The sequence below is a fragment of the Haliotis asinina genome, chromosome 8 (genome assembly GCF_037392515.1).
Source record: "Haliotis asinina isolate JCU_RB_2024 chromosome 8, JCU_Hal_asi_v2, whole genome shotgun sequence".
NCBI lineage: Eukaryota > Metazoa > Mollusca > Gastropoda > Lepetellida > Haliotidae > Haliotis > Haliotis asinina.
Genome location: NC_090287.1, coordinates 18,738,391 through 18,764,373, shown reverse-complemented (window position 1 = coordinate 18,764,373; position 25,983 = coordinate 18,738,391). Strand labels below are relative to the sequence as shown.

At 42.9% G+C, this 25,983-nt stretch overlaps 1 protein-coding gene across 4 annotated transcripts in view; it reads right to left on the bottom strand.

The window, feature by feature from the left end:
* Positions 1 to 25,983, bottom strand: part of LOC137295121 (delta-like protein D) — a 157,169-nt gene that overhangs the window by 6,360 nt on the left and 124,826 nt on the right. For 3 of the 4 annotated variants that reach the window (XM_067826440.1, XM_067826441.1, XM_067826442.1), the window contains 4 exons: positions 9,949 to 10,133; positions 9,491 to 9,790; positions 8,945 to 9,005; positions 2,218 to 2,475 (listed from right to left, as the gene is read on the bottom strand). In XM_067826440.1, the coding sequence (XP_067682541.1) occupies positions 2,218 to 2,475; positions 8,945 to 9,005; positions 9,491 to 9,790; positions 9,949 to 10,017 (688 nt within the window). In that variant the 5' untranslated portion in view covers positions 10,018 to 10,133. Of the gene's footprint in view, positions 1 to 2,217; positions 2,476 to 8,944; positions 9,006 to 9,490; positions 9,791 to 9,948; positions 10,134 to 25,983 lie in introns of those variants that run through there. The other variant, XM_067826443.1, reaches the window with a different exon arrangement.

Here is a 25,983-nt window from a genome sequence, read left to right as displayed (position 1 = left end):
TGTAAATATATCAAAAATTACATTGGCGGCAACTTGCAAACTGTTGCATCTGCCCTCGTTCAAATTAACAAGCGGCTGACAGAAGACACCTCAATGTCTTTTATTGTGACAACCCTTCCAAATTTAACCCGACCATGAACTGATTCCTCACATTATTTAGTTGCAGAGAATTATCATCTGCTGCCGAGGGATTGAATGATGAGGAGAAGTCCAAGCAATTGGGTTATGGCGGGAAGTGAGAACAAAAGATCAACGAGTAGGGCTTTGTTCGAGGCCCTGCTCCTATCAATTAACTGCACTGAAAGAGCCGAGATCATCAAGTGTCACTACCCTGGTCGAAGCGGACACGGCAAGGCTATTGTGGCGTGAATGACCAGCTGCCCAGTCCAGGTGGGTGACCAACATCTGCATACTGTTGGAATGTCTCCCTTGCACTCATACTATTATCCTAGCCTATAATTATCTTCAACAACCGTATGCTTTTATACCAGTTCAGGTATGCGAACGGAAATATAGGTATTGCCTTAAAACCAGTAGAACCATTGGGTTTTTTGGTTGTTTATCTCATCCTGAACCCCGTTCCACAAAACAGTATTAACGCTAAGATGACCGCAACTCTTGTACTTCGTAGCGCCCAGGTGTAGAAAACCCCACTGCCCTCCGCCCTGGCCAGATAGGCACACCTATCAGTTGTTAATCCTGACAACTGTCCGTCAGCTGTCCGAGACGCCGGCAGCACCAGCAGTTGACGTCTTACGGTGGTGTAGTTTACCTGCTCTCGTAGTCTTATCTTAGATCGTTTGCACCCATATCATGTCTCGTTATCCTGATTACCGACTACCAGCGTAAGAATACAAGAGATCTGTACAATAAGGTTAATATGTCAGTTCCGAAAAAACGCCTGTTACGCTTCGGTGAGCGTTGAATATGCAACAATCACGTTCAGTTCTGTGTGATCAGCTTTGAAGCGGGCTGACAACTTTGCATTTTCGGGCTTACACCCCTCAAATACGTTTGTTACAACTGGTAATACACTCGGCGACCGAGCATGCGATTTCCCGGGCCTATTGCCAAGAGAACGCGCCAATTTTTGTTATGATAATTCGGTCGGCACGCGACTTTTCTTTCGAAAAATTATGCCTATATCGACCGCAAAGGCTGCAAATGCAAACACTGACGGGATCAATAGACGTGACCTAGATATGGTTTGGGACCCCTCTCCCCTCCTTCATCCATGCAGACTGGGGTGCGGAGGGGCAGGGCCGCAGGCAAGATGGAAGACTGCGCAAGAGGTAGGGAGCAAACCCTGACAGTGAAGGACAGAAGCATGCCTGGCTCTGTGAATGACGCCCTCTTCAATGGCAGGCTTATTGAATGCTGAGCTACTTTCAATACTAAAGCCTTTACTCTCATGCTGAAGCGAGCGTGATGTTCATTTGGTGCAACAGATGGCTTGGCAAATTAATGCACACTCACTAAGTCCCCCAGTTACACACAGAGAAAATTGTTTCGCCATCCCTACACAGGCATTTTGGAAAGGAAACGCAAGGCGAGCTTGTATGATTGAGGCTATGTATGACAAACATCTGAAAATCTTGCATCTTGGTGAAGTGTTTAAGATTATATCGTCTGCTCGTCCGCCGCGTGTAACACTGAGTGCGGACCGCTCGGTGAATACATCCTATACCGAAACTGAAATCAATTGTATTAGATCGTCCTGTTTGTAATAAACAGCCACATAAAAGGATTGATTAGTAAATATCCTGGCGCTATCATCTATGCACCTAATTAGTATCTGTCTGCAATCAAATCAGTGAAGAAAGGATTTGGTTTTGTAGTCAGGGTGCCTGTCACTCTGGGGTGTCGGGGATTGAAGCAGCCAAGTCGTAATTAACCCAAACTGCAATTAGGGACCAAACAGACGTGAATTGGATCAGCAGTGTTTGATTCAAGTTGCGAGACAAGTCCTAGTGTGCGATTGTTCAATCGGAACATCTCTTCCAGACATTGTAATTCGACTGTGTCAGGTGTGCAGACACTTTGACGAACTACGTGTCACATATACTTTTCAAGGAAACCCAAGAAATAGAAATACCAACCTTCTGACATGTCACCCCACACCCCCACCCCGGACACTTTTGTTAGTTAGTATTCAAACACTTAAAAAGTATAACCAGACCACTCGATTGTGTTGAAGCAGATCGTTCTCGTGCCTACCTTCATCACAGTAATCTCCCTTCCAGCCGTCGAGGCACACTTTCTCGCCCTTGTCGTTGCACTTAAAATGACCAAAATTGTCATCCCTGGGTCGACACATGGTTGAACAACCACTGCCGTAGTAGTTGTCGTCGCAGACATAACGGTAGCCGTAGCCAAGTTGGGTGTATTGTGCGGTCCGGTTAAACCGCCGCCATGTTTCATCGATGGGCGAGGAACTCTGTATGGCTAACCTGTCTATCAGCTCACGTGGACTACCTGTAAATTGAATAGAGAACACCTGTCAAAAAATTCATACACAAGAATCCGTTAACACAAACATATCGGGGATCGTCTTTGTTATCATGATGTTGCTAGTACGTCATATTCACATTGCTGTGATGTTTTGTTTTGGCATAATGATTTGGTTCATTTCTCAAATTTGTTTCATTCACTGCATCCAATCTAAACACTTATTTCACGTCATAATACACAATAAATAAACACCACGTGGTCTTTAGTCTGTTTGTGCAAATCAAGCAGACGACAATATTATCTGAAGCAGACGACAATACCGTCTGGTTCCAAATGTCAGAAGGGAACTACATTTCAGTGCACACAAACAATGACTGCCTCCCAAACTCAACGCTCACTAATTCATTACCGCAACCCATGCTGAACAATTCATTCATTCAAATAAAGTGTGTCTAATACACATATTAACGAAGTCTATGAATGTTAAAGAGAAGCAATTCATATATAACAACGGTTGTAGGTTGTCTGCTAATCTCCCAATCCCTTCAGGACTGACTGAGATTGCTTGATTTCATAGTCCTTCCTTTCCACTGGTTTAAATAAAACATGCACACGTAAAGATGACAATAGTTATGATCAATGGTCATCTCCTCTTGGTCTCAAGACAACCTACCACCGGAATCAATACTTGGACAGTCTTGTCGGTTAATAATTACAGGTGACTAGTTCAAGTAGGCAGGGACAGCGACGCATTGGGAAGGAATACTGTCCGCACAGCACTAGAGCACAGAACCCTGTTGAAAGTGACTTTCTCCAGTATTCAACGGTTTATGACCAACGAATAGGGTCAGCGTAAGCTCACGTTCATCAATAACAGGTTACTCTACGTCAATATAACGCCGATATAGGCTTAGGAGATAACGATTTTTAAATCGCGTGATGTTTTCAATAAGCCAGCGTTTACGTAGCTTCTGTGATGCTTGGCAGAGAGTCAGCCTGATATAATGGAGAACTGAGAACATGACAAAAGACAGGTCAGCGAGGGCTTAGAGCTCGCGTTAGGACTTATCAATAGCCTCACTGAAGAGAATTACCGCTAGAAACACGTAAGACTTGTCAATGATACCTCAAAAACAATCTGGGTGGACTGTACGTAATGAAATTAGCCCCTTGAAGCCTTTTGGCGTGTTTATGGTACCGACAGTACTAAGATCCCTACCCGATTGCATAAAGGAAATCTACCAACTGTTGCTGCACTGTACGTGTTGAAGGTACACCAGCAGCAAGTCGTATAGGCATTCTAGGGACTGTACTCAGTGACATGGCCACCAGTCAATACTACATCTACATTGCAGTGAAGGTTAATGTCCTGTCATCGCTTCCATTTGTACACATGCCGTGCCATTGCGTGCCATTAGTTTCGACTTCAGCTTGTTGGTCCACAAGAAGGATAGTGTCTCCTTATAATTTTCCACAAGACTAAGGATCACAAACTGCCCTTGTGCTCCCCGTCCTGGTTGCCTGGATGAAGTGTTATATATGCTTGATCTACTATAGGTATACAGAACCTGGCTACAACATTGGCTGTCAGCTGAGATAGGCTAAAGCCGCACGTTTTGCTGTTACTCAACATCTTGCCAGCTAGAGTATGGAGATCCGTTTGGGCAGGGTATAGGAGCAAGTCATAGAGAAGGCTCAATGGATGGTGGAACATATGGGTGAACTACGTTTGTGGAGCAAGGCACAATATTCGCTACATATTTATCAATAATTCACACTGGCTAGGGTGCATTGAGAAAGGCAGTATTGTTTCTAGCTAGGAAAGATAGGCAGTGCGTGTTAAGGTTGTTTTGTTTCCTGTGGGCTGTTATATTTGGCTTGTCAACCAGTTCCAGTGCCCTGACCATGAAGATCTGCTGGCGTGCCTTTGTACTCCATACACGTGTGCTTATGCCAGCTATATCCTGTTAGTTCAAATCTAACTTTATTTAGAATAGTCACCTGACCTTCCCTTACCTAAAGACCTGGCTTGGAGCGGGCATGTAGCTGTCAGGACTTGAGCATTAAGGCAAGTGTTTACAGGTAGTTAATATGCATGGGGATTTTAAGACGGTAAAAATTCTCATGAAAACGAATACCCCAAATTTCATTTTCCCGCTATCAACAGCTGTTTGTTTGAAACGCTGTCACGCTGTTGTTCTTGTGGGCTTAAATTACTCCTCTCAAGTACTGTAAACAGTGTGGTTTAAGACATTTTCAGAACCAGTGAACTGGGACAAAACCCAGGTAATTAATGGAATGGCATGACGGACCGAAATCACCATTGTACAGGTAAAGCTGCGAGGGGGAAACAAGGGGGAGTGACAGCGAGATGGGGATATCATACCCACGGTGGAGGGGGCTGTGGGAAAATTCTAACAAACGCTAAGAATAAGAGGGTCAGTTGGCTGTCCATTGAAGGGGAAAGAGGGCTGACGGGCCGGTGTGATAAAACCGAATGATCTCTAGGCAAGGTATGGGGTGAAGCTATTGTAACGCAGGGTCACGGGCCGTGGGCTCTTGGGTGGAGAAGCGTGAGAAACGCGAGTGTGTTCGCTACACACCCCAGGTAAGGAGTATCAGGTGTAAGCAGCATCAGTACCCACACAGATTGACGTTGTCACCTGCCAGTCACAGCCCGTGCCCCTAACCTGTACATATTATTATAGGGTAAACTGGGGTAGTGACACCCGACCCCCCCCACCCCCCCCAAACACGCATCGCAGAAACTACCACAGCCATATGACGAGGATAACCAAACTCATTTCAAAGACCAGTTCTACTCCCTTATCTGAACACATGACCTGCTCAGCTATCAACATAACCTACATTTCAAATATACAACACTGCCAACAATGATTTTCCCACCAAATGATCTTTTGCCTCGTAACGCTAGTAAAGGAATGGTTTTATACAAGCCCCTATTATCATATTGGGGTATGCAGTGCTGCAACCTGGACAATGCCCCACACCTGAGCTTTGTGTGCAGCAGAGCCGAGCTGCACCAAGTGGATGTTTACAAGAACAGCTATCGCACCTGTCGCGTCTCACGGTCAGCGGTGAGCCCATTCCCTCAGCTTGGCCGCTCACCGGTCCAACGACCGCCACCCGTCTATCACGATAACATAAAAACGAGAAGCCCCGGAACAAAGAAACTCGTTCTTTATGATAGCAGATCAGCGGGACTCAAATTTAACTCAGGTGTAAATGCATTGAACGTTTATAGGTGATGAGATTTAACCTAATACGAAGGGGCAGCAGAATCGAGAGTTGTAAAAACCATTAGGATACGATGATGTTGGTGACCATAGACCACGTGTCTGTTGTCTAACGATTATTTTAAAATATTTCTAATGTATGTCTTTTCATGAACAGTCAGTGATAGCAGAACTTAGAGATCTGGTTAGCGGAAGTGTCAGAGATGTTGCAGCTGATTGGCTCACGGAACTCAGGACAACATAACTGACTTTGCCTGTAATGGCACACAACACTAATATCGTGCGGCTTTGAAATAGCTAATCGCCTCGAGTGTTGGAGGTAGGGGTACGATGGTCGGCGATGACAGATGGCGAACAAGTCGCTCTATGTCGTACACATACCCGGGTAGATGGTTCTCGTACCGGGTGGATTGCCAGGAGGATTTTAACATCACCACTGGGGTGTAGCCTTGAAACCCACCCAAGTGAAATATTCACACAAATAGATATCACAATGTTAGTTGTATCATAACAAAAGCCTCTTCCTAACCTGCGTCAACAGTTTGTCGAGTGTCGACAGTTGCAGTGGTGTATTTTACCACATGTGCACAGTGTAGCAATAGCACAGAGTCCGACAGATGTTGAACAGCAACATGGATAAATAACGTTATAGTATATGCACGGTATATTGTTTATATGATGTATAAATATACACACTGCAGACAAACAACCAGATGTTACCTGGTAATGATCCAATGACACTGAAGCCCGCAATGATTAAAGTTCTTGTATATAGGTAACACACTTAGTAATGTACAGGTGACGCATTGTCGCGTATCTATAGGTGTTGCAATTACATGGCAACGCCCCATTAGAGGTGTGTGGAACACGATCACCGAAGATAGGACTTCGGTAAGCTCTGTGAGAAGGTGTTGTTCTGATTCAGAGTCAGAACCAGAGGTGTCAGGAAGGGGTGATGTCGATAGATGAAGACCCCTCGGGATATGCCACTTTGATGGGAGAGGCAGCCTAGGTGTCGTGACGGGGTCTGAGAGGGAAGGGTGGGGCGTGTGTCCCTACATACCGAAAGACGTTCACGATTCCCGCTCCGCAGCTGACATAGTGCGAACCCGCAACATCTGCCGACAGCAACAATAAGAGAAGTTTTTTCCCCCAATGTCAACAGCTGTTCTAGCTAAATATTTTGCCCTTTTCACTTCTCTAGCATCACGAATCATGCCTTAATATTGTGATGTGCGCTTGTGGCACCACCATGACAGGTCCGATCAAGGAATTTGATGAACTACGTTTGTGAGACAGCAAGCCAGTTTGAATGTAACTGACTTTGACCGACTACACAGGCTATTTGAATAGGTTGGGTGATGAGACATTGTTGGGCCTAGTCTCTCCGCTTGCTCTGTCGGCTGTGTTCTCGCACGTCTTCCAGAGCGTGGTGTTCATTAGATGCGCCACACACCCTATTACCATCTATCTGTTAATTAAGATATGATCCAGCCCGGAGAGATAAGTTGTGGCGATAATTGACGGAGAAAACACGAGATAACCAATGTTGCCTGGATCAAAGCACCTAGCGATCCAACCAAGCTGTAGCATCCAAACCCATAATGCTACCTACATCTTGGGGACCCATGATAAATCAAACGTTATCTGGTAAGTTAGTAATTTGTAACACTGAAGATACAGGAATTGTGAAATATGTGTCTACAAGCTCAGACGTCAGGTTGGCGAGTGAAGGAACGTACTGACTCAACCCTACCCTTGCTAATACACCGGGAGTAATTTGCAAGCTGGGTCAGGTACAGTAATATCGCTTATTGATTTGAAAAAGAGGCAATGTTTAGTGAATGCTAGTGGGCCAGAATCTTGGCCTCTTGTCCGCGTGTCAGGAAGTTATTCATATTTGGTGACTTGGGACCGAGCGGCCAGTCGAGTTGGCGTGTTTAGCTGAGTGAAACGAGGAAGTGAAAGAGAAAAGATGATGAATAGCAGATGGCAGACATCTGCAGCAGACAGCTACGAGGGGACGTGTATCGGGATGTCCTGGATCCCCCTGAGCGAAGACTCCCCTCTCTCCCCACTTCCCCTCACCAGCTAGCCACGTGCCTCAGCTGTCTGTCACGAGAGAGCCCCTCCCATATCCGCCGGTCGCCTGCTGGAGCGTGGGGGTCGCGAGCTGTGATGACAACCACCAACCTCCAAACCCATCCACCACGCTTTCGTTACTGACGCATTAACGATGAATAACAGCGAAACGTTACTTCCCAATGTAATCTTGGGCTACATACATTGGGTTCTTTGCTCGAGCCTCACGCTGTAACGATTAGGACACTGAAGAATAACGTGACTGTCAACTTATGATGGTAATTTGTTGACCGTCGTTACCAAGGTGAACAGCTAACGAAGCTACCAACAACAATCATCATTGTCATAAAGTCAATGCGATTATGATAAATGGTTAAAGTCGGCAACATCAAATGATGCTTCTTTCTGTCCAGTGTTCACCCATTGCCATAGCGTGATCATTAGTAGTTCCACCCGATTAGGTTTGAATTGAAGGCTATGGAAACATCGGCGCACTCAATGGTCTTCTCTCTTTGTTCTAGCGATATCCCTACCAGCCTCGGGCTGTATCTATCAACAGCCCATAAAACGGGTCCCATAAGTTTTAAACATGGTCTGATAAAATTTCAGTTCGAGAAAAAAAAACGAATGAGACACGCGCCTGGCAGCACTCCTGCCTGGTGTCGAGCACAGCCTCACAAAGAAGGTCCCGTACAGCGGAGACGGAGGCAGATACAATACAGAAGACGATACGTGCACTACATCCTTATACCAAATACCCAAACACCCAATACAATCCTACACTCCCCATACAACTCACAACACCAAATACAACCCATACACCCTACCTAGCCAATACAACTGACACACACCGTTAGTAGTACTAGGAACCCTGCAGAGTACGTGAATACCACTTTCAATCATACTTAGTGTTTAGGAAGGCCATCAACATAGTTGCATATGGGGAGCCATGTGATAGCATTTGTATCTTGAACCTAGTGTCATGTTGAATTTTCTATTTGCTGTGAGATAGAGTGGGAGCTCTTTCCACCCGTTCGAGAGCGTTGATTGTTGGAGACAGAGGCACATTGCGACTGCCAGGATGGAGAGAAAGTCATCCAGTGGGTAAACTCTGATATGGGAATTATACTCCCTAGCATGTAAACATGACTTACCGGTAGCGGGACCACTGAGAGTTGCATCATGCCAAGCCTCCACGATAAGTGAAAATGAACCCTGCAAACAGAAGGGAAACCTATGTCATACCTTAGCTTCTTTTGGTTTGAAGTCTCATGTTCCTAGTGCAGAACTACAAGGCATACACTGTCCCAAACAACGGTCAGCAGACTAAGACCTGCAAGCTGTTGCTTTCTCTTTGACATTCAAGTACGGATCAATATTAAGCAACGACTAACGCGCAAAATATGTGACAGATTTATATGGTCTTCATGCGTGTTCAAACCATTGTGGTATAAGGTTAGATGATGAAATGGAGGTAATACAAGGTAGGCATGAAGGCCCTACAGCTAGATGAGGCGTACGGATCATGTGGTCGAACCAACTCTCTATGGAGATGACGATCCGTGTTTCCAGGCAGCAGAAGTGGAACACCTCTGTTATATCACTGGTAGCAGGAGCAGGCTGTACAGGGATGCCGTAACGATTCCAGGTACTCCCAACTATAAATAGATGGAAATGTAGTGAAGATATTTTTAACTTACCGGCCATGAAAACTCGATGTGAAAACTGATAGGGTTCTGGAGCTTCTCTGCTATATCCGTTCGTTTGAAATCAATGGTATTATCCCCAAGAACAGGAGTTTCCTTTGATGCGAATGTACACTCATGATCCAATTCAATATTGGCTTGAAAATGTGTAAGGCAAATCCTAAAGAACGTTCTACAGCTGGAGGTGCACATCCCTTCCGATCTATATCCATTGCAACAGTTTCCAACATGGTTAAGTCCGTGGTCATTGCGGAATAGTCCAAGTTCCAACTGAAATTTACCGCTGGACAGTACCTGAAAACAAGACAAAACGCAGATCCATAAATGAAAACGTGTTATCAAGAGACAAATCACACTACTGGAGACAGGGGAAAAAATTCTGAGCCACTGGCATTAAATGTAGGTGGCGTTAAGCGAAGTACATAAACTTATAGTAAAATGTTTAATCTCACCTGGGACACTAATGACAACAATTGTAATGTCCAGAGTACGGCAAAGCTTGCCGCTTTCCGTGCCCGCATCGTTGTTGTTTACTGACCGCGCTTGCTACTTCTGTGTTTCTGATTATTGCTCCAGAACCTAGTAGCCTCGTTGTCGCTGACTGGCTCCGCCCACTATATGTTGATTGACGGGAGCGCTAGAAGATATAGAGAAACAACTGATTAGCGCTCGACCACGTGGACGCACTAACAATAGAGCGTGGCCGGCTAACTATGACACCTAGGTCCGAAAACTGACCAATGGCCCTACCTCCTACCCAGGCCGCGGCGCCTAAGGAGATGAGACCGGCGGGGGATGCGTGTATTGTAGCCTAAGCGTTTACTACGTCAAATTACTATGGTTGTAGTATAGAGTAAAATGCCCGGCGCAGCCACGCGACTGCAGCACACTGATAGGTTGGCTGTCGAGGGATTGAATGACCAAACAGTTCTGCGGCTGGCTTGTAGTATGAGGGGATAGAAAGAATTTCTCTGACCAATTAGCACCCTATGTGAGTCTAGAAAGATAAGCAATTGGCCGCCTTGGAACAAAGCAGCACATTCGGCCACATGGATCCGGTGTGTAATTTCAGTAAGAGAGGCACGAGCACTCTTCCCTCCCTCCCTGATATTCCCTGGAAGCGAACCTTCACCCCTGCCCCTCTCCCTTTGTCTGTCCCTCAAATGCAGCACATCTGTCCCCCAACAGGTAAACATCCTTAACGGTTACCGGTTGAATCTGGATGACGTGATGCTGGACACTAGAGATTGTCTCTTTCTCAGTCAAGAATTTATCATAAGGACCCGTGTCTACTGGATATAATACATTTGTAAAGTGAACTTTAAAAAATCTAGTCGATGATTTAAAGCAGTGTTATCGGGATACTTTATTCAAATTTCGGCACTGGCGCGTGCCCTTATCAAACCGGGAGCAATCTCCATTGTAGTTGATGAATGGCTACCCATAAAGGTGTCTTTGTACAGTCAGCTGCCCCGACAGTCTTGCACCTGCCTGTATTGTCCCCCCACACTAGCACGTGGACTGGACCTCCATATAAGGAAGATGGGCGCGTGCCACCAAGGCGACGTCCCCCTCCAGCCCACCTGGCCATGTGCAGTTATGTGGGGATCACTCACTTCCCCGACAATAGCTACGGTACACCACAAAGGCCCGCCATTCCTCAGCACACATACCCTCACAATCCCACTGTGAACCTGTTCTCATACGACGGACGTTTCCAGTCTTCAACTTTGGCCGTGTGACCCTGAATTTTGGCGCGCTTTTCACAGAACAGTTATCGTGTTCACCTGCTAGTTGACAACCTGTCTCTGCCTTGTATTATACATGTTCATGACATACACCTGGCATAGAAATCTGTTAATAGGCTAAGTCAGGTTTTTTGCCTGCCCATTTACTAGTTTGGCGCGTAAATCAGAGAAAGAAAGTGTTCCCGGCTTTGTATAGGAGATGAGGGTAGATGTTGGGTTTGAATGAATTATTAATGATGAAATGTAAGGGTATGATAATTAGCCTACGCGTGTATGGGTGATGGAGCTCCGTGATTTGGGTGTTCAAGTCACCACACATTATGAGTAACAGTATGTGACGCTTCACAGATGCCGGGTAGTGGTGGGCTCTGTGAGTAGGACTTTCAGCAACAATTGATATCTGTACAAACACGTACATCTCTGTCCTCGTCATGTTCGGCATCTTCAGATGAAATTATTATCCCCATTTTACAATAACCATACCTTTTGTCAAAACTTTGATTAAGATAGATATTTTACCTGCACTTAGCAAGTGTAATTGTTTTCATCACAGTTACATTACCGTATTTGTCTTCATAAACATTATTTTACCTCTACTTCACGAGGGCCATTTTATGGCATAAGCAACACTTCAATTCTACCTTGTATAAGCCATGTTTTACCTTTATTATATGTAAGTCATATCTTACTCAATATAAAGAATATTTCACCTCTGTTTTATATAAGCCACATGATATTCAAAGCAAAAACATTTTCCCTCCACCTCACTATGTCGCACCACTATTCTATATAAGGTACAGCTTATTCAACAATTACAACTTCGCCCACTACGGTTACACTGCTCAAAAGAAGTTAAGAACACCCAATATATTCACATAACAAATGCTTATCTTGTAACAACAGTTAACTAGTTGTGTGTTCTTTACTTGTGAGTAATATATTACTATTACTAAATGGACCGAGAGACCTTTCCCCTGGATTATAACAGAAGTCCCTGGTCAGCTGGACAGGCCAATGTCTGACTACGGGATTACATGATTATAATGTCTGACATCCTTGATGGCGTGTCATCGGACCCACCAGTGTAGTAGTCAATTGATCCCATCAAATAAGGTTTGCTGGGTCCAGATTCGACCATTCCCATATCAGCGTGTCACACCAACATTATCACTGCCTGGTACACGCTGACGTTTTCAATACAGAATACATGTATGTAGATGACGCTGATACATGATATATAGCTTGAAGACAATGTTATGTTACTGTGACGTTGATTGGTCGCATTACTTTTTTATACAAGAATGTGTCCCGCTTCATACAATTTGGTAACACCTGAGTAAGTGCTAGATAAAGGTGAAAATGATAAAGGATACACCCTCCAGGTTCAGCATTACGGAAAGATCAGATTTTCATATAAAAATAACAAACAAAAGAGTTGTCATTGATACCCGTGACGTCATAGTTCAGTGCGTATCAAACTTACTCGCGCGCCCATTGAAAGATAAAAATACCCATCAATGGATATTATCAATGGCTAGCATCATCTAATCTCCATGGTTACCAGGTATGCTATCGAGTCATGTTATTATTTTGATGATGCCATACCCTTGAACAGCGATATTTGAAACAAATCATTCATCAAAACAATATACAAACAATATTTCAACTCAAACTTTGACGCACAAATGGGAATGATTTAATGAGGGGTTTTAATTTTTATACCTTTTATACATTCATAAACAAAGCAGGAAGACATTCGGGTACTTATCAAACATTTTCTCGCCTCATTGTTTTCATAAAGAGGCATGTTAGATTAAATTTTGCCACGGAAGTATAAAGGCAACTCAAATATAACGCTATAATTCCATCTACAGTGAGAACATGCTTGTGAAGTAATACAAGTTTTCAAACGCTGTCAACACCTGTTCAGGTGTTTCGACTTCAAAGTGACAAAGGTCTCAAAATATCGGAGTTCATAAACCGACAAACAAAATAAACACCATCCCTCACCATTGTTCTTATGAACTCGCACATCATAATAAGCTTACACTGAGTTGACTCACCTGTAGCGCAAATGAGAAAATATTGAGGTAACAGGTGAGAAGCCTGTCAGTGAGGGACAGGGGTAAAACCTTCGACAGTCCATTTGCGAAAATATTGAACTTAGTTTGACACCTCGGTCAGATAGATTCATTAAAGTTGAGGACAACATATAGACTTAGTGATTAAGCTCTGACAAGGTGATATAGAGAATACAGGGAAGTGTGACTTCCCACATCTCATTTGTAAACATATTACACCTGTAGTGTGAAAGATGTCACCATTTGAAGAGCTCGTGGCGCGAAAGCACTTATATTGATGGAAAAATATTTGAATGATACCTCTGGATATTATCCACGAGCACAGGTGCATGACCATAAACCGATTCAGGTGTGTCCTTTTGCAGGTAGATACATAGATAATATTTATATACGTGTCACCTACCTTTAAAAAGTTGATATCCTTGGTTTTGAGTAAATTTAAATTTGAGAAAAGTTCCTAATTTGCAGTTCCCAAGGGACCTGTGTGTGTGTTTATGAATATTCGGTCTAATGTTTTAGTGGTAAACGAGTGTCGCGTGCCGTTAATGTAATAATTCTTCGCGCCATCTCCGAGATTCTCATTTGCATATAGGTGCGACATGGTAAACCACACAGCGTAACATCGCTCAGTGTCAGGGCACGATATGTTTTTCAGAAAGATCGTCCTATTCACTCGTGGCTGTAACAGCACCTGTCTGCGTTCAACTGTATTCACGACCCACTATGGGATGAGACGGGGGTGTGACACCAACAAAATTTGTAAAATTCGCAGATTCGCTTCTAACTTTGAACTAGATACGCATGCGCAGTGCTATCGACTTTTTTCACTTGAGGCAACCTAGGTTTAGTGCAAACTGGGTCAACCGTTTGTCAAACAAGGCAGATAGTGAATTGTTATTCAAATAAAGCTATATGTACTTCAGAAAACATCTAAGAGCCTGCACATAATTACTTTCAAATCTAGTTTCTACTGGAGCGGGTTTTTAAAAATATTTCCCCACTTGCTCTGAGAAGTCTTTTTGTTCAAGATGTACATAGGTCTCGCGGTTTGCCACGCGCCAAGCTCGTGTCGCGTGTAACATGTCATTTCGCTCGAGATATAATTCATCAGAGGCGGGAGGGATTTCCTCCTCGGAGTTGTTTATCTTAGGGCGAGGGAGCGAATCGCAGCAGACCCGTCGGAATAAGGCGGGATCGGCTCACTTCGGTTGAAACATCTGCCTATGATGACAGTCTCGTACTGATAACGGCTAGTGTTCAGTTTAAACCGTAATAGCGCACCTGGCGACTTCAAAGAGATTTTTACCCAAAAGCACAGGTACACATTGACAACATAGATTTTCAGCTAACGGCGCATTGGTATGTTCGTGGGTTGTTAGTATCAAGAGACTGCATGGGTTGTTTCGTAAAGGAATGATTTTCGAATTGAAACAAGTGTGAGGGGTAGGGGGAGTTCCTCAGAACAACTAGCTCATCGTCAAGTAATTTTAATATAAAAAAATATAAACCTCGTAAACTCCTCAAACAAATACGTCTCCAGAAAATTTAAATTAACACCTTGCGTTCTGCAACAACAGCAAGGGTAAGGTGTTACAATTCTGAGCGCGAGGGCGGGGACAATGATGAGTTCTTACATCGGGAACTTCTTCAATGACGGCTTAAAAACACCTGTTCCGTAATTCGAGATGTTCTAGAGATTCTAGAGACAGGTAACGTTCTATGAAAGCAGCAAAGAGCGGTAAATAAATGCCCAAGGTTATGTATTCATGTGTTAATGTGCGGAGGTTTTGTGATGGGACAAGGAGACTGCCTCTCCAAGTTAAAGTGCTCAAGAACAGAGACATGGCGGGAAAACTCGACCGCGAGAACCAGCAAAGCAATCGAGTGACGACCTTGGTGCGCGCACCTGCCGCATAACAGTAGACGCTCGGCTATTGTGATACAGTCATCATTAAAAGATTGAAAGTTTAAAAATGTAGTCGTATGTTACGAAAGACAAACAAGGTACTGAATATGTACATAGTGAAGTAGACACTGTGTCACTGTAACATTTATAATCATGGGCAGAAATCTTTCAAACCAGCTACTGGTGGCGGTACCATATTCTCATTCTACCCTTGTTAATGTGTACTGACAAAATGCGACCATAAAAGAAGTAGGCACTAAACATGGACGATGTTGTTACCCTTGAGGGAAGCTGAAACCAGATTTTGACTCTACTAGCCAAACACTTCATCAATTAGACTACCCAACGTTTCTGACTTAACACGTAGTATACACCATTCGCTTCTTAGATTATGCATTATGACGGTATACATGTCATGTCCCAACAAATATTTAATCACATGTCACTTTTGGATCTTGGGAACGGCGTTCTAAAATGATTTAAATGATTACTCAAAGGGACATGTCCAGACCAAATTGGATATTTATAAAAACATAGATTTGCACAAGTGATATTGCAAGTAGACTTTAAGAGTTACATTTTCACGGCAGCTGGATGTAGGCGACTGACAGTCGTGTGTCCAGGCATGTTCTCTAGTAGAACAAAGGCAATCAGAGGAGGGTATGCGTGTGCTTCCATGTCGTTTTTAACCGGATTTGGGTTTTAGACGACAGAAACTGTTAGGGCCGGACGTACAGCCATCTGTGATAAGACGAGGGCAACAGATGTTTGGGGGACACGCAGGTCCCCCGGCAAACGCTTCCTCCTTCACCCTTAGGCTGAGCTAGGATGTTTTCTACGCACGCTGTATGTATAATGTTGACAGATGCCGGCCTGTGCATTGCCATTAATCAACACAACCGTTAACTCGTCCATGCCAGCAGCGCACCATACTAGTCCATGTTTTGTTTTATGAATAGGATGTTCTAATACCCCTAAGTTCGACCTCTGATACACAGTAATGCCTTCTTCGAGGAGATCGTTTTATAATAGGTAACTATAGTGATGAATATCCACAATGATTAATGCCCATCACGACTTTCGTCCAACTCCCCCTGACATGACGACAGCGTCCGTAACATCTTTTACTTTAAACTAATTAAAATATTCTTTAGTATATTATGTAACGTATAGTATGCAGAAATTCAGCCTTTGTACCTGTCATTTGATACTTTTTTCCATTCATCAGTTAGAATCAATGAATAGAGTAATGGTGAAGAAATGTTTTGTGTTAACATACCACTCAAAGAATAGTAAAAGGATACTCGACTATTTCATATTGCTAACTCTTTCACTCCTTTGAGTAGCATATCATTAACTTATCGTCCAATATCTGGCCTATTATCACAAAGATGTCTTTAATAGGTAACCTATTACTGCAGCATCTGTCGTGCGCTTGATAATCCTATCACTATCATTGACCCAAATTCCTCCACAAAGGCATACTTTATTCCCCCACTACTGTAAACATCACCGACTAAGTGAAGGAACCTGCAATCAGCTACATACGGCTATTACCGTGCGTCGTTAAAGCTAAACTACCAACACGCGGCGTCTTTTGTTCTTCAATGGGCTGGTGACTTCCAATGACAAATTCACCTGCCGAAACATCGCCGACTATACTCAGCAATTTGAACGGATTTGAAATGATTGCATCCATCATCATATGCTTTCTCGCCACTTGAGCGGTTAAACATTGAAAAGAAGGTAACCCAACCCCATTAAAACCATTGTCCAACGTCGCATTAACACCGCGCGGCATCTTTGATGTTTTGAAGGACAATGACAACATCACGTAGTAATGTCCGACACGCGTCTCGCGACATCGGACTTGTTTCTGTAAGTTATCGTCTCTAATTACCAAAATTTATTTCTAAAGATTTAATGATTCCGTTAAAGCCACCTACATCAAGTTAATTCCTCTATACACAATCACTATCTCTAACAATGAACCTTCATTTACAATATGACCAGTGTCTGCTTTATGATCCCACGGTCTAGCACTATCGTCGACCGAGCTGGCTGTAATTAAATCGTTTCTCTCGATCCAGGATTAACACCTTCATTTATCCTTATCTCTTATATTCTGGAGACAGTTTATAGGATTAATCAACGTGGCAGACACAGCGGCGGAATTACTGGTGTTCGCCAGTCATAAATATGTGTACCTTTTGTTGATCTATCTGTGATGCTAGACAAACAAGTATTGTTGTTAAAATGATTGCCTCCACTCGCCAACGCTGAAGGTGTGTGTTTATACCTATATAGGAGTAATTAGATTGTCGATGGGATAATTAAACGCAATTAAGGTATCCATATGCTCAAATTAAGTGATTTATTGTATAAACATATTCATTGACATGTCTCTGTCAAACGTTCGGCGCCAAGAAGTTTCTTTTATTTCTTCCTTCTAGTATGAAACCTCAAAGACGTACTGAGGAATAGCACGTGACATACGTTCTTACTCAAACCTCCAGCACTATCTTGTTCACAGAAGTATTATCCTATTCTATTTCTAACAGAATGATTATTAAATAACAGAGCGTCAGAAAATGACTGATTCAAGACGTCTTGAAAATAATGTGGCCCAGACATTCAGCAATTTCTTCCTTTCTCATATTGAATGTGTGTGTATTCAGCATTTTCGTCGAGCTATTGGACTTAAGTTAATAATTCATTCTTTATTTATAGCGTATGTGAGAAACCGTAACCGATCAATATAGAAAATTGATCTCTCAGTGGATGCAAATCATCCATTTAAAATCCATCTAAATTTGAGTTACCTCCCTTGTACAATGCAGCTCTTCGGCTACTCACTTAATCACCAATCATAATTTAGAAAGGTTAACTCAAGATCTTTTTTAACTGGAGGCGATAATGAAATATATTTCCGTCTACTCAAAATAATAATCTATTTTGGCTTTTTTGCTGTGTTTCCCATTGCAGTTGAACTTTCCGTGACTAATTATCATTCTCTTAGTCTTAGTGTCTTAGTCCTTGATATGTAGGAGAGATAAGATGCTAGACCTGAAAAAATGGCGGTTTTTTCGTTATGATTATTTTATAATCTATACATACATTATTGTTATCGACAATTGACCTTATCTAAAAGAGTAAAAGCTCCGCCTTATCTCAATCCGGGCTCTGCGGGTAAGAATTCGCTTATCTGTGTAATATATACCGGCTGTTCTGTCAGAATGGAGCTTAAGGGGTGAGCAAAAACTGTTCTAATTATCTAGTCCAATCTATATATACTTAAAAAACACCGTGCATGTACTAAAATCCCCACCCCAAGGTAGATCGTTATGGAAAGATGCTAGGTTATTGTTTGACCAGCCTTGGGGGTAATCTTGGGGGTGGAGAATTTGGCCGCGGCAGAAAATCAGTACGTTGGTCTACCCATAGGTATCTATTCGTATCACCATTTGGTAGGTCCAGCCCACGAGTAGGTAGTTCATCATGTCACCAGTTGGTAGGTCTAACCCACAAGTAGCTAGCTTTTATCATCAGTTGGTAGGTCTAACCCACAAGTATAGCTAGCTTTTATCTTCAGTTGGTAGGTCTAACCCACAAGTAGCTAGCTTTTATCATCAGTTGGTAGGTCCAACCCACAAGTAGCTAACTTTTATCATCAGTTGGTAGGTCCAACCCACAAGTAGCTAGCTTTTATCATCAGTTGGTAGGTCTAAATCACAAGTAGCTGGCTTATATCAATAGTTAGTAGGTCTAGCCCACAGCTAGCTAGCTTATTACATCTAGCCCACAGCTAGCTAGCTTATGATATTACCAGTTGGTAGGTCTAGCCCACAGGTAGCATGTAAATCGTATGGCCACAGGCTCCTGCCAGGTGATAAGTCCAATTTACCTGTATATTAACAGCGGTGACGACACCAGCCGAATGATAATCCCCCTTACTGTCAAAGCTTCACTCGAGAGTCCCACCTGTATGTATATTAGTGATGACGTGGCTAGTACCTGTGGCTAGTCCGTGCGGTCAGTACTTATTTCCCGGGATAAAATTACACGCATGAAATAAACCCATTCGAATCATGTAAATATAGAAAGCTGCCAGAATTAGAATGGTAATCGGAAAAGTATGAATATTAGTGAGGGGCAGGCAATACATCGTGGGCATGCATGCACTATTAAAAATGTCACGTTTGGTTGTCATGATCCGTGCAGTTGCTGTAGCAGAGGCATTAGCCAGACATGTCCTGCAGTTAAAGCAGCACACTGTGAGACGTGTAACAATCTATCGTATGGAAGATGTATCATTATAACCAACTAACTGATTTATATAATCTCAACCAACCTTATGATAGGTTGGTGACATCAAAACTTGAAACTTTGAAACCACCATCAACTTCCTGTAATGTCCATTATACCGCAACCAAATTATCTCGTATATACACAGCACACAGTGACCTCAACTAATCTTCTGTAATGAAATATGTAATACCACATCCACCAAATTAAATATATGGACTAGGTATTAATGTTATGTACGGTGAGTTTAGTTTTAAGCCACTTTTGGCAATATTGCAGCAATATCACGGCAGGTGACACCAGGAATGATCTGGCACTAGGAGAGGTGTAAGAAACATAACATAATTATACACCGGCTGTAGTGCAGTTCCACATCGGTTGTAGTACAGTCAGACACCGGCTGTAGTGCAGTTCCACATCGGTTGTAGTACAGTCAGACACCGGCTGTAGTGCAGTTCCACATCGGTTGTAGTACAGTCAGACACCGGCTGTAGTGCAGTTCCACATCGGTTGTAGTACAGTCAGACACCGGCTGTAGTGCAGTTCCACATCGGTTGTAGTACAGTCAGACACCGGCTGTAGTGCAGTTCCACATCGGTTGTAGTACAGTCAGACACCGGCTGTAGTGCAGTTCCACATCGGTTGTAGTACAGTCAGACACCGGCTGTAGTGCAGTTCCACATCGGTTGCAGTAACATTCCACTTATATTGCAACAAAGGAAGCACTATGAATGGTTTAACACTTTTACAACACGTTGAGAACAGAAGTAATGTCTTCGATGTGATCAAGGAATACTTCAGTCAGCCACCACCCGATGCCGTCAGCTTGGACCAACCGGAAACCACGCCGTTATCTCTCCATGGAGAATGGACTTGCACACACCACATTATACGAGACAATAACCACTCACACAATCAAAATCACATACCCAGCTGTTCGTTGAGAGTCAACACCCGGCTGCACCTATGTTCAACAGTAAATAAACCCAAACTGTCCACTTCAAAAAGGCGTCCTAAAGTCAAACTGTAGGTATGTTATTAACGCAAGTCAGCGAAATCAGCCGAATTAAACCATGCATGTCAAGCTGGCTCTTTGTCTATCGGCTTCTGAACGATTTCATCGATTTTCTCCCCGACTGGAACAAGTGCGTCGGAAATCAGCATGATTGGTAATCGATGATGTAGGAAGGATGCTTGTCGCCTATTGTTACAGAACAGCCTCACTGCCATGAGATAAACCCCGGGTGCGTGGGAACTAAATTGCAGAGTGCCTAACCAGGGTATATGAGGTATATTCCCTACGTAAGTGGTGGTGATAACGATTTGAAACAACAGTAAATAGAGTCACACAATAGTCAGCACACAAGTGTACGAAGTAACACGGTTTTATATAAGGTTGAGTGAAGTCCTAACAGAATTGCCTGTTCCATTGGGCCCACTCTCGAAGAATTATACAACAAACGTGCTTGGGTTGTGTGATTTCATATACCACGAGGGTGCAATTAATTCACCACGGAGTATGATTCCGGCGTACCAATAGTTTCCTTTTAAATCATAATGTTTAAGTCATGCCGAGCATAATTAATTGTTCATGACGATAAAGTCATAGTTCCCATCAATGCGCAGCAGAGGCTGTCACGATACCTGAAAACACATTTGTGTTACCTGGAATGACATGAGGGTATCCTCTCCCAGACCATCGCACAGCTTACAAATGAAACTTTCAGTTACTTCATAATCGATGATTCAGCCTTTCATTGACAGCGTTGTATTTACCTAATATCGCCTTTTATAGTACATTCATTGCATTTTTCAAAGATATCGACCCAAGTTTTACGGCGCATTTGCAAGATTATACGAGTGCTGCTTTTACTTAAGTTAACTCGCAACTGGACACACCTCACTAATCCCAACGTTTTCTATTCCAGGTGGATAAGGAGATTAGAGTTATCTCCCTTACACTGCTATCCGGGTGGACATCCACAGCAGGGCAAGTGTTTGTACAATGTATCATGTTTAATGTTTGCGTTATGGAACTCGGTATGAGATATAAAGACATTCAACACGTTGTGTCCCCAGAACGTAAGTCGTGAGATAGCGTGTATAGTACTATTACTGGATGCGCAGAGACCCTGTCACCCTCTCTGTGGATCCTCAATATAACTGTTATTAGTCACAAAACCAAGAGTGAGGATGGTTATGCGCCGCGTTCAGCAATATTCTAGCAATATCACGGCGGGCTACACCAGAAATTATACTCACGAGGGATCGAACCCAGGTCTTCTGGCTGCAACCGCCAGACTACCACAGTCCCCACAAAACCATGAAACCTCATGTGTTAACGTGACATTTGTTCACAACTTGTCTGTATCGGCTGCCATACATTTAAACAAGGACAAGTTTCAATTCCGTAGATATGAATCATGCAAACATTAAGTACAATAAATATGGAAGATTAATAGTAATGTAAATCAAGCCCGGGACTAGCTTAATGTTACCTGGGAAACAAGGGTAGTTTAATGTTACCTGGGAAACAAGGGTACATGTAGTTTAATGTTACCTGGGAAACAAGGAAACAAACGCTCGATGCTATAGCGAAACTTTCTCACGTTGGGAAACATCTGGGAAAAATTGAGTTTAACACATGGGCCGATGGCACGCGACTCTTAACCCCGACACGACACTGGTATACTTAAATTATTATAACGACATACAGGGCTCGTATTAATATCCGGCCATGGGACGTTAAGCTCGTTTAAACATCAGATATAGTTAACCAGCATATTGCGAAGTCCCTTCATTGTACTCATTTCGAATATTCCCTAGTTATTTCAGGTGGACGTACAAAGAATTACATTCTTGACCACACTATAGTCAAAGAACCATTCTGTTGATTGGTCACTCTCAATGCCATTATAGATTTAACATTCACTTTATAACATTTTAATTTTTTTAGATTATTTTTTTTTACGTTTTGTTAGTATATTTTTAGCACGTCAGATTTAACCTCGTCACTCTAGATACAAGTGGGTGGGTAAATTATTTCACAATTTCGAATCCAGGGAAGATTTATTGCAATAATTGGGCAATAACATCTGAGGGCTATATTACATTCCTATCAGTATTGTCACCGACTGATGGCGAAATTACAGCCAGAGGCACGTTATTTCAAGATATAACAGATGAAGTCAAGATATCCCCACACTGATAAACTCATCATTAAGTCACTGCGTCCTTTAATGCATCTATTTCTCGATTGTGCTACTGGATTTTCTCGACTGGTTGGCATCTCTCTGGATAATGCCTGTTAGCAAACACAGCCGTGCACCAACCTAAAACACACATTTGAGCTGTCGATTTCCCTCTTGTGAACACAAAACGTTCCTTCATTGTTTACAAAAATTAACATGTATATTGTATTTGGAATGGATTCAGATGTCGTGGGCGTGGGACGTTGCTATGACGTTGCTTGTGCCGGGGGCGACGTCAACGCTGCTTGTCGCAATAATTAAGCCACACAATAATTGCCCATCTCTGTGTGGACAGTGACGGATTGGGTATGAAGTCATGTCATCGATGAGTCTATGTAAATAACCAGCCTTGAACGAGGGAGATGAAATTAAATTGTCATTCCAGAACAGACGTTGAAACTTACCAAAAACAAACATATATCCCACCATTTTGATGAATGAGTTAGTGACTATGGTTTTATGCAGCTTTTAACAGTGTTACAGCAATATCATAGCAGGTGACAGCTGAAATGGGGATACTTTGATTAATGTTTTCCTTTCTCGCAAATGGCCCGGTGCTTAGATTCTCCTGCGATTTTACCATGCCATTTTCATGAATGGAATTTGGAAGTTAAATCTTATGAATAAGAACACAATTTCAACTCAACGACAAACTTTGGTGAATTTTGCAATTAATCAAATCTGTAGCTTTGATCAATGACGATTTGTGCACCAGGTCGAAAATATGTCACCATTTCAGAAAAAGCAGTAGAAAAATACCAAGCAGCTAATATCACATGTCAGCAGGTCACCATGAAATTGTCTTAAACACTCAAGAAACAACACTAGTAATGTTGCCCGCTTTTGCTCAACCTCTTCCAAGCACACCAGGTGCAGAACGTTATCCTCAGCGCCAGATGTCTGGCGAGCCCCTGACCTGTGACCCGAGCGCGTGGCTGGCGCGCGTGTGTGCTCGCTACCTTCACACGTGGGAACTTTCTCGGGAGATGCCTGACTGACTTCAGGCTCTTGTGACAGTTAATGGGAGGGATAAGTTCCAAACAAATACACATGTACTCCAACCCAAAACTTGTAATACATGCGTGCTATTTTTTCATTTCACAATTATTCTTGTATATAATCGACTGGCAACGGTGAAAATTACTTTCGGCGTCATACATAACCTGTTTTCCAAGCCCCAAATATTTTAAACTTCCAAAAAAGGGCGAGGGGAGAGATACTGAAAGTAGTGTAAAATTGTAATGTGTTTTTAGAGATACTACCAATTAATGTGAGTCTTAAATCTGTTTTAGAATTTCGTTGACTCAGAGACGTCGACCTCGTCCAAGTCTTTTTTATTTCACAATGAATCTCCAATTACCGTTTATCTGGCACGCGATACAATACTCCTTGTGGAATCGAAAGAATCCAGAAATGGCATTTCAAGTATTTAACTTTAATCTCAGTGTCTGCACAGCGAGTTGAAAAAATGGCGCGAACGCACCAAACCTTCAATCAAGGCTTGCTAGTGAACATTCCTTCGTGAAATCTCTCACAACCTTATTGAAACCGTTTTGAGCGGTATGAAATTCGGTATTTGTTAACAGTTAACCTTTACATGTACAACAAGGGTCATCGCTTTCAGAGCAGATCTCGCAAGTCCACGTATACGTTGATCGTTAAATGGCGGATATTCGAGAACACGGACAGGATATGATAGTCCAGTAAATCTCGGAGTCTCGTATAAACCCGTCATCCATGGGACTTGATGCACTGATAGTGTCAATCACGGCTACCCAGAACAGGACTGCTGCCCGCTCTGCACAAGCTTGCATTACTGGTGTACGTAGTCAAGGAAACTCCGCTAAAACACCCATTGCTTTACGTAAAACCGGCACGGGACAGCTTCAAACATTAACAACTAGTAAAACTAACCAAACTATACGTTTATGTATGTAGGTTGGTAGCCTAAATGGTTATGATTAAATGGTGCAACATCTGTCTAAATATCAGAAATCGCGAGCTCATAAAATAAAGCACATGTACGTACACCAGAGGACATGCACGCAAGCTTACTGGGATACGTCTACTTCAAGCAGGTCATCATTGCTAAGATCAATCTATGAAATAAGATAAGTCGCCACTATGGTAATTGTCAGTTAATATGTAGAACGTCAACCGTTACAAGGGTGTTTCCGCGTTAAAATGACCGTGTAGCGTAATGGCGACGTTACCTGATTCTTTCATGTTACACTGTTCTGCTCTGAAGGATCAAAGGTATCCCACGCTAGAGAGCGCCATGGTGAAACGTGTCCGAGCATTAAGTCTTAGAGAGACCTAAAGATGGGACCCATTACTGTAAATCGTGTTTAATCAACTTGAGACGCTCAAAAAGCATTGATAATCATACAGTGCCCACGCCCGACTACCTTTGACGGTTTGGAGACACGAAACCCTTTAAAACAACCGATACATTACTTACACACCTAATATGCATGTTAGCACTTAATTTGACTGAAATCGGGGCTACAACATGGAGAAATGGGCTTTACATTGTATCGGTTCATGGCATGCCTGAAAGAAATCGGAAAGGATCAAGGACGATAAAAGTACGTCACACTGTTCTAGAAGACATGTTAGATGGTGTTTCACAACATTCACGGCAATTAAGTTCATACGTAAACCATCCATGCATATAGTACGGATGGCAAAAGCAGGCAATGAATGGCTGATAGCAGAGACTCGTACACTGTAAACCTACCAAACACAGCAACCCAGGTGAATTAGGTAAATCCAGAAAGCACGTTAGGTCCACACAGCATACAAGTAACCAGAAGAATATCCACAATACACATTGTACTAGTAGCTGGTTCGGAGTGCGTTAACCCACACTATTCAACTCCCAAGTGGCGAGAAGGCAGCTGGGACGATGTGGCACTGCGTCAGGCTATGGCATCTCGACGCTGCTATCGTTTGTATTGACAATCTCGAATGTTGGAAATGCTATTCCAATATGGCTGAGAAACTTTTTGATGTCACGTGATGCGCACAATGCCTCTATTGTTGTAGGAAAAAAAATGGCAGTTCAGCACACCTATCCGCGACCTTGGTGCAGTGGTTGCAAGACCCACCAGAAATGCAAAGACAAATTTTTTCCCAGTTCCCGCGACGGAATGATTCAGCGAGGAAGGCGTGGGTACATGCCACATTGGTTTAG